Source organism: Triticum aestivum, chromosome 4D (genome assembly GCF_018294505.1).
Source record: "Triticum aestivum cultivar Chinese Spring chromosome 4D, IWGSC CS RefSeq v2.1, whole genome shotgun sequence".
NCBI classification, from domain to species: Eukaryota; Viridiplantae; Streptophyta; class Magnoliopsida; order Poales; family Poaceae; genus Triticum; species Triticum aestivum.
The window spans coordinates 131,599,529-131,608,497 of NC_057805.1; the positions used below are offsets into that span (position 1 = coordinate 131,599,529).

General features: G+C 41.6%; 1 protein-coding gene across 2 annotated transcripts; it reads left to right on the forward strand.

Annotated features, from left to right (window-relative positions):
* The first annotated feature begins 325 nt into the window (after positions 1-325).
* On the forward strand, positions 326-7,315 carry LOC123096834 (RGS domain-containing serine/threonine-protein kinase A-like). 2 transcript variants are annotated; one of them, XM_044518607.1, is made up of 13 exons: positions 326-1,001; positions 2,468-2,897; positions 3,031-3,667; positions 3,873-3,913; positions 3,994-4,062; positions 4,417-4,517; positions 4,889-4,967; positions 5,489-5,587; positions 5,653-5,721; positions 5,847-5,896; positions 5,984-6,097; positions 6,543-6,637; positions 6,706-7,315. In XM_044518607.1, exons 1-12 carry the CDS (start codon positions 670-672, stop codon positions 6,595-6,597), a joined length of 2,076 nt encoding a protein of 691 aa, XP_044374542.1. In that variant the 5' UTR covers positions 326-669; the 3' UTR covers positions 6,598-6,637; positions 6,706-7,315. The 2 variants fall into 2 exon arrangements, with proteins under 2 accessions (XP_044374542.1, XP_044374541.1); XM_044518606.1 differs by having other exon boundaries at positions 329-1,001; positions 5,984-6,065.
* Positions 7,316-8,969: the final 1,654 nt, after the last annotated feature.

The window sequence follows — 8,969 nt, forward strand, 5'->3', positions numbered from 1 at the left end:
GCAGAATATGGCGAGACCAGTAATAGCAGGCAGGAGGAATACTAGTTTAGTAGGATTGCCGTTAATGGAAACAAAGATGCTTTTTCCAAGGCAAGGCGATGAGGTGGACAGACGCTCGCAAGTTGCAACATTTGGAGGCGGATGGCGACAACAGAGAGAGGCGGCCCGAGATGATCTAGCTAGCAGCATCCGTCGGTCCCCAGAACAAAATTCAACTCAGACAAGTAAACAAGGAGCCGATTCTGGAGATAATAAATAAATAAATAAATGGTGGAAGAACAGGTCCATAGCCAAAGCCATACACAAAGAAAGGAAAAGGGAAAGAGAGAGACGACTGGGATAGATAGATTCCATCTCATTTGCTCCAGCTCTAAGCAAAGAAAAAAAAGGAAAGACATCATATAGGCAACAACCTGGAAATCCTTGCAGCTTGCTTCTTCCTCCCATTGTTGAACCTTGAGAGGGGACAGACGTGTAGGAGCTCACTTCTGTTGCCTCCTGGAAGCGAATTGCGCCAAATTTGTCGTCCAATAAAAGGCGCCCCGCCATTTGGGGCCTCCACCTCCTCGCCTTGCTTGCACAACTCTCCCACAAAAGACGCGGCGGGCGGGTGCCTTGGCCTACTACCATTTGATTTGATCCGACTGTGGTCTGGTCTCTTGGCCGGCGATGGAGCCGGATGAGCTCCTGAGGAAGATACGGGTGCTGGAAGAGGGCCAGGAGGAGCTCAAGCGGGAGATAGGCAAGCTTATCCCCGGGCAAGGCCACTCCTCCGCGTCTCCGCCTCCGCCTCCGCCTCCGCCTCCGCGCCGCCCCTTCCCCGCGCTGCAGCAGGCTACGTCGTCGAGGGGCCGCGCTCTGGCCTTGCTTCACCAATCCTCCTCCTCCTCCTCCTCGCGCCCGCAGCGCCCCGGGCTGTCCGACAGGCACTGCCACAGGATACTGCAGTCGCTGGGGCAGGCCGTGCATGTCATTTCCCTTGAAGGCAAGGTCTTGTACTGGTGAGCTTCCTTCCTTGCACCTCTTGCCTGCCTGCTCAATGCTCATCAACTGTTTGATGGAATGCTGCTGCACCACACGATTGGACTGTAATACTATTATTGGAACCAGTCATTTTCATATATAGGGCCCGGGAGTGAACAAATAAATGCTGCAGCCAACTATACACAAATCAAGACATGACTCCAAACTTAGTTTGAAACAATGTTTCTCCTTCGGGGTTGCATTCAACTGTTCGCTGCTCCATTAGCCGTATCTTGCATGCCATTGGAAAACCAGTTGTGTGTTGGGAGGAATTCAGTTGTTAAATTCACAAGGATGGATGTTATGTTCATAGTTAGTATACACGTCGAAGGCCGAGGGTGGGGATGTGCCGCCTCATCTAAGCCACCCGCAGGGCTTGCTTTCATATCATAGAGAGGCTTCAAAGACTATATGGAGAGATCACAAACCTTGAATGCTCTTCCTTATTCAGTATTGAGCATAACTGTTCTGCGATTATATAGTGTGGGCCACCTAATAAACAAATATAATACTTCATCTGTTCCATAATGTAGTGCGTATAGATTTTTTCAAAAGTCAAACTTTGCAAACTTTGACCAAGTTTATAGAGAAATTTATTTATATCTACAATACCAAATATATAAAATATGTAACTACTTACAGTGAATGTAATGATATATGCTTGGCATTCTAGATGTAAATGTTTTTCTCGAAAAACTTGGTCAAAGATTGTGAGGTTGACTTTTCAAAAAATCTATATGCACAACGTTATGGAACGGAGGGAGTAAATTATATGGTGTGCCCCACCTAATGATAAAATTGTAATATCATGTGTTGGAACAAGCTAATTGGATTTATAAGGTATTTTGGTTGCTGCTTGTCATCTTTTATCATGTGTTGGAACTTGATATGGCAAGGTTAGGTTAACTCGAGTGATAAAACTGAGAAAGGGTTCTCATAAAGTTACTAGACGTATCATTTCAAGTTTTTTTTTCTGCCTTGCTGCATAATTGGATGTATCGCTAAAAAATATAGTGTGCTGTTTTAGTATTTTATTTTACATAGTAAAATAAACAAACTTAACCTCTCAAAAAAGTAAACAAATCTGGAAGCATCATGTGTGCCTTTTAAGACCTGTGATCTCAGATTAGGATTAAAAACGTCAACACTTTGTGCCTAATCCCGCATGTCTTTGGGACCTTTGTGATAATGATGGATATTTATCAGGGTTGCATTTTTCCCCCAAATATTTTGCTTATCGTGATGCATCTAATTGGTGTAATGCTCTTGTCTGGTCGCCGGCTCATCTCAACAAGTAGGAAAATTTTCTTATGAAATATGCATTTCATGATGCACCTCATGGCCGTTATCTCTGTTTTATGCTATGAATAAGTACATCTTACACTATTTTCTTATAAAAATGTACATCTTAATACTAAGTTCTCCCATTTTTTCTGTAACCTAGGAACCGATTTGCCGAGCATCTATATGGCTATTGTTCATCAGAAGCGATTGGCCAGGATCTCCTTGAATTAATCTGTGATCCTTGTGATTTCAGTCCAGCACATGAGATTATCCGTAATATATTTATGGGCAAGTGTTGGAGAGGGAAGTTTCCTGTCAAGCACAAGTCAGGAGAGCGGTTTTCTGTTGTTGTGAATAACACTCCTTTATATGATGAAGATGGTAGCTTGGTGGGCCTCACCTGTCTGTCAGGTGATGCACGGATATTGGAGGAAATAGTTGGTCCTTCAGTCGTAGGGAAATCCTATCCAAATTCAGCAAAGCCCCATTTACAAGTTAACAACAAGCCTAAAAGTGGCTTGCCACAAAAATGTTTGTCAGACTCCCAAGAACCTCTACAATCTGCCATCACGTCTAAGATAACAAATTTGGTGAGTCGCATTTCTGAGCAAACAAAAGAAACGGCTGCACTGTTGGTTTCAATAGAATGTTTCTCTTCTGGTATTTCTTCTTAATTTATTTTCCTAGTGTATTCTTTTCTTGATTTCTAGAATGACAACACAGGCTACAAAGGTTACAAGTAGAGTTCGTTCTCGGATCAGGTCAGGTCAGAGTTGCGACGAACAGGATGGTAATGGTCGCCAGGGTCAGTATTCTGATCATGATGCCAGGGAAGAGTTGACATCAAGTGAAGCAAGCACCCCAGGTGGGGATGTACTGCATGGTACCTTTGTTACCGAAGAGAAATCACCTGTAAACTCAAGAAAAACAAATAGTGATGATTCAGGACAAGGAAAAGGAGGATTTCAGAAGATTTTTAGTTCAAAGGCAGAGGCATTATTGACCAAGAAGGGGATATCATGGCCTTGGAAAGGAAATGAAAACGATGGTGGTTGTGGAAAGAATAACATGACTTCACCACCGTTACATGATAAGCAAGAGAACACTCAGATTCGTCAGGGAGTACCAGTTCTAGAGCCTATCATAATTCCAGACAGCAAGGACACTGAATACGCCCAGGCAGGCAAATATGAGGTATCAGGTTCCTGGTGGACTTTCAACAATAACAGCACAAGTAGTACCATGAGCAGCACTGTAAGTAGTAACAGCAGTCCTATCGAGAGAGTAGATTATGAAGCAGACTGCCTAGATTATGAGATCTTGTGGGAAGACCTAACACTTGGAGAACAAGTAGGTGAAGGTAGTTAATTCTCACTTTACCCTGGTTCTCCTTTTATTTTCGAGAGAGAAATTGCAATTCCCTCTGGCTGCAGACGTGGATACTCACATCTCTTGTTGATATGTACTTCAAATGATTTATGCTGCATGGAAGTTGGTATTGCTATCCTATTCCTTTCTAAATAGAAATCATTCATTTCCTCTATGTTCATGTTTGATCCACGCAGGTTCTTGCGGAACAGTGTATCATGCTTTGTGGTATGGATCGGTATGCATAGTCTACCGTAATTATGGGTAAATATTTAAACCTTAAAAATATGTTTTGAATGTCTATCAATGCCCCTGTAGGATGTGGCAGTTAAAGTATTCTCCAGGCAGGAATATTCAGAAGAAATGATACGTACCTTCAGACAAGAGGTTAGACATCCATATCTAAATTCACTTGTTGTTCACTCTCAGTTGGATATTTTGTTAACAGAACTATAGTGTACCCATTCTGTTGTCGAGTCAGATACTTGGTAATTTGACTCCCTGGTATTCACAGAACCGATATTAGTTTTTTTATGAGACATGATAGTTATTTTCGTTATTCTATGTTGATGTAATCATGTAGATAAAAATGAAGAAGAAAGGATACAGTTTTTTTGTACAGTCACCTTGTTTCTTTCGTATATAGTTTTTTTGTGGGCTGTTGCAATCAACAGTACATTGTTAACTTTCTAGTTTCGTAGTTTGTGGTCATGATTGCATTTGCTTCCGACTAATATGTAGGTGTCACTGATGAAGAAGCTACGTCATCCCAATATTATACTTTTCATGGGTGCAGTTGCTTCTCAGGAACGGCTTTGTATTGTTACGGAATTTCTCCCACGGTATGCTTTACATCTCCTACATGTCTGGTAATTACTTTCTCCTTTGCTTGGTGCAAAAGAAGGATTAGGTCACTACACAGTCTATCTATATGGCTTATGATCTCACTCAGTAAAAGTAATAGGGAGTAATAACAGTAGAGTATGTGTATTGTGCCAACTGCCGAGTTCTTAACTATCTGGCACAATTTTAAATCTGGTTAGTATTTTTAGGTGAGTTGTCCGAGTAGTAACTGCCTACTTGTTGTTTTCACTGTTCCTCAAGTCGGCTGGTATTTCAATGATGTATTCTGTTTCAGAATTTCAAACATTAACATTCGGGCCAATATTTCTTATTAATTATGTATCACACTGTACTGAGTCCTGTCATGCAGAGGGAGCTTGTTTCGCTTACTACGAAAAACCACTGGCAAGTTGGATCCAAGACGGCGAGTTCACATGGCTATAGACATCGTGAGTGCACTTACGTTGAACAGCTAGTTTCTAGTAAATGACAAGCCAGTTAAATTCTATGGAAGTTTGAGGAATGAACAACTGGATAAAACATTCTTCACGTGCAGAAGTTCAGAGATTTATTGAATAGGCAAATAATTATTTTTGGCAAGTGTGTAGAAGAAAAACTGGAGTTTTCTTATGTACCCAATAGTAGGCCATATCCCAACTTTCAGTGTAAGAAAATGGAAAAGTACAGGCAATGGTGTCATGCACCTTACATCTAACAGGATATCTCGTGTTTACAGTCTGTTACTGTGTCTTACTTGAAGGTTCTTTCACTAAAGGCCAGTCATAATTCATGTGATTATGATACGAAACACTAATAGTCAACTAATCCTTTATCATGCTTGTTCTTGCCAGGGCCTCTAAATCCATGGAGACAAAATTACCTTATATTTTGTTTGACAAGTACATGGTTTGGTTTTATGGAAGATTTTATCGTCATGGAGATCTTAAATACATTTTAAAATATTTTTCAGGCAAGGGGCATGAATTATCTTCACAGTTCCAGCCCCACCGTTGTACATCGTGATCTAAAATCGTCAAATCTGTTGGTTGATAAGAACTGGACTGTTAAGGTAACTGTTGGATCTTAGTTTTCCTTACTTTACACTTTCTCTTCTCATTCACTTGGTTCAATTAGGTTGCGGACTTTGGTCTTTCACGCCTCAAAATCGAAACATTCCTGACTACAAAAACTGGGAAAGGAACAGTAAGTACAAGCAAACATTACCTTTTTTACATGTATTATCTAGACTGACAAAATAGAAAGAAACGTTACAATCATCATATTTTTTTTCTGTTCTAAATATCTGATATCTTAGCTTTAACATCCAGCCACAGTGGATGGCTCCAGAAGTGCTACGTAATGAACCTTCAAATGAAAAGTAAGCTCAATGGGACCATTTTAATACAATAGATGTTCCCGCAATCTGCAAATGATTTCTCATACATTCCTTTCTTCTACATGATAGGTCTGACGTGTACAGCTACGGAGTGGTCCTATGGGAGCTTGTTACTCAGAAGATTCCTTGGGATACTCTCAATACAATGCAGGTCCAATTTTGCTATGTATTTCTGTTGTTTAGGTATTCACACGATTTTCGATCATATATTCTGTAGCGACTATGTGATTGTGAAATTGGTATCTATGTTTCCTTGAGCAGATAGTGATAGGTTGCAAGATCATCTGCGTTATTAGTCTACTTAGATACAACAAGAAGATATAAGTTCAATATTTTTTGCTTCATATATCTTCCCATCTACCTTTCAGTCTGGCGGCAAGATTAATACTGAGATGTTTACCGTAGAATGTCTCCTTGCAAAATAAGTACTCCCTACGTTCCATAATTCTTGAACTAAAACCACGGCAAGAATTATGGAACGGAGGGAGTAGCAGCTTACTGGTGAATGATAGATTTCCTATTAGAAGTGAAATAGCCACCATTGCATTTTAAGACAAACTCAGTTTTTTGCTTATGTAACCGTGCTGAAGTACAAGAAATTCGTAACATTCTGATCCATGCGGCGCAGGTTATCGGAGCTGTGGGTTTCATGGACCACAGATTGGAAATTCCGAGTGACATAGATCCTCAGTGGGTATCAATGATTGAGAGTTGTTGGGACAGGTACATACTACTTACTGTACTAACAATAAACCGATTCCCGCTAACCCATCATCCTTTTCTTCGAGCAGTGACCCACAGCGCCGCCCTTCATTCCAAGAACTCCTGGAGAGGCTCCGTGAGCTGCAAAAGAAACACGCCCTGCAGGTGCAGATGCAGCGGAGCGCGGCTGGGAAAGGCGCTGAAAAGATGAGCGTTGATGATGGCTAGCTAAGGCTCAGGCCCCGATTTGGATGGATTGTGTATTTGCCATTTATGAAAATGGGCCATTGGGCTCGATCCGGAAGGTTCGACGAAGTCCTCCATGCTTACCCCGGGAGGAACTGTGGTGGGAATCGAGACAAGGTGCCTGAAAGGTGGTTTTAAGCTTGATGGATCGCGAGGCTGAAGCCCTGAGACGCAGTTTCTTTCCGGAGAGGAAGGCCATAGAACGAACACTCGTCACATAACAGTCGTTCGAGGCACTGTAGGAGGGACGCCTTGATCAGTTCTTGATGGATTTTTTGTATACCAAGACTTGTATACATACATCCTTTCTGGTGTGACTAGTTAGGGAAGCTCAATGGCTTGGGAGTTTGAACGATCTTATTCGTTTGCAGCATGCACCACGATCAAAATCGAAAGGGTGGTTACTGTACGCACTTTCCCTATTTCAAATTATAAGGCATTTTTCTAAAGTAATCTCTACTCTTAATGGAGCAGTTGATAGCCTGGTGCGATTTATTTTCGTCTGGTTTTTCTTTGTCCCATCACCAACTCCCACTGGTTTCTTTCCCTCCCATTAAAAAACATATCCCATTAAGGGGATCTTGTTTCATGCTTTCTTTGGTAGGTGTTGATTCAATTCAATTACGTAAACAATAAGTAGTTAAGAATTCAGAAATTGCATCATATATGTGAGATCATCTTCCTAAAAGACAGACATAAGATTTTTCTCGATAACCTTCCATAATAAAATGAAATCACTAATCCCGCGCGCTATGTCATTTATTATTATCATTATCTCTACTATTAATTAAGAATCACAAGTTTCATATGGGTGCAGCATCTGGGCGCCCCTGCGAAGGGACGTCGTGCACGACACCATGGAAGATGTCGTGGCCGGGCCTAACGCTGGCACGGTGCTTGAGAATGCCAGGGCGTGGATCACGGGGTCGAGGACGGCCGTGGGGGAAGGCGGGTCATCAGACCGCCACGTGGACTCGGTCATATTATATTTCTTGTAGAGCCAGACAAGCTACATTCTCAAATCAAGTGTGTCCATTTAAATGTCAAGAAATTCGTTAAGTGAATGTGTCCAATATTACTCGGTAGTCGTCATCATTGGCGTTTGTAGAAGCCATTCATGTGAAAATATTTAAAAAATCGAGCACTAAATCAATTTTCAAATCAAACCATTGAAGCAATTAATTAGCTAGGCAGTTAATTACATATGCAATTAATTAGGTCCATTTAAATAGGATTTTTTTGCACCGAATCAATTTGGAAGTTGAGTGATTAATGCAATTAATTAATTTGTTAGACAATTATTTATGCCTATAGATAATTAGAAGTAGGGATATTTTACAATTAGTCAGATAATTAATTGATTTGGTTGACGGTTAATTAGGCATGCAGAGAATTAGGTATGTCGTTAATTATTTGTGTACTTAATCAATCAAGCAAGCAGTTAATCGCGATGAATCATTTTGAAAGCGCTCTTGGGCAGGGACGATCAATGGGCTCTCAGTTGCATGGCCAATCACCGAGCACTGCTTGCCAACATGGACAACGGACACCATGCGCTTGCAACATGGGCGACCTAGCGTTCACCTAGATGGATGAAGAATATGCTCTGCAGGATGTCCACACGCTGATGGTTGCCGAAATATTCGCGGGTGAGGACAACATGACACAACATTGTCCAGGTGGTTCATGCGATAATAAGAAGAAAGAGTGTTCCAAGAACAAGAAGGAAAATGAACTAAAGCCACCAAACGGTCCATGGTGTTGGAGAAAGGAAAAAGAGTGTTCCAAATAATAAGAGAGAGAAAAAAGAAAGAGTATTCTTGAAAATAAGTAGGAACGAGAACTAAAGCTGACGAGAAATGAGAAATAAGAAGATGAGGCGACGATGATGAACACACTAATGTTGACATGGTGACGGTTGGTGCCAATGAAACGGGTTAGCGAAGACGCGAGGAGTAGAAGGCGTAGGGAAAGACGATGATGCAGAGCATCCCTCGACTACCCGCACCGACACTCCATCACCACCGCAAGCACCGAGAGGACCAATGACAAGAGCACGTGCACGCGCCATCGAGAACGAGGTTGACTCTCTCCTCTTCGAGTTTTG

Coding starts and splice junctions, on each gene's coding strand:
- LOC123096834 (XM_044518606.1), top strand. CDS start 670: ATGGAGCCGGATGAGCTCCTGAGGAAGATACGGGTGCTGGAAGAGGGC. Junction 3,914..3,993: donor ATGCTTTGTGGTATGGATCG/GTATGCATAGTC, acceptor ATGCCCCTGTAG/GATGTGGCAGTTAAAGTATT. Junction 6,066..6,542: donor ATACTCTCAATACAATGCAG/GTCCAATTTTGC, acceptor CATGCGGCGCAG/GTTATCGGAGCTGTGGGTTT.